Genomic DNA, 280 nt, shown 5'->3' on the forward strand with positions numbered 1-280 from the left:
CGCCGGTGCGGGACGTTTACCAAGGAATGACAGGGGTGTTTTCCTCTTTTACTCTCGTACGGGCTCCCCAGACCAACCCGAGGATGGCAACGCTCATCTTTATCGATAAGGAGAACGGTGCAGTCGGTGCTGCTAAGAACCAGCTGAGACTCCCGTCTGCATCTTGTGGTGAGTGCCAGGACGAGGGGAAATGGCCTGAAGTTGGGCCAGGGGAGGCCCAGGTTGGATATTGGGAAGAATTTCTTTCCTGAGCGGGTTGCCAGGCACTGGCACAGGCTGG

At 57.1% G+C, this 280-nt stretch overlaps 1 protein-coding gene across 2 annotated transcripts in view; it reads left to right on the forward strand.

Moving 5' to 3' along the window:
- Positions 1–83: 83 nt before the first annotated feature.
- The window catches only part of PTTG1 (pituitary tumor-transforming 1), a 3637-nt gene continuing 3440 nt past the window's right edge, over positions 84–280 (forward strand). For both annotated transcript variants that reach the window (XM_009876960.1, XM_009876961.1), the window contains exon 1: positions 84–165. In XM_009876960.1, the coding sequence (XP_009875262.1) occupies positions 84–165 (82 nt within the window). The remainder of the gene's footprint in view (positions 166–280) is intronic.

Source organism: Apaloderma vittatum, unplaced genomic scaffold (assembly GCF_000703405.1).
Source record: "Apaloderma vittatum isolate BGI_N311 unplaced genomic scaffold, ASM70340v1 scaffold19299, whole genome shotgun sequence".
Classification (NCBI taxonomy): domain Eukaryota; kingdom Metazoa; phylum Chordata; class Aves; order Trogoniformes; family Trogonidae; genus Apaloderma; species Apaloderma vittatum.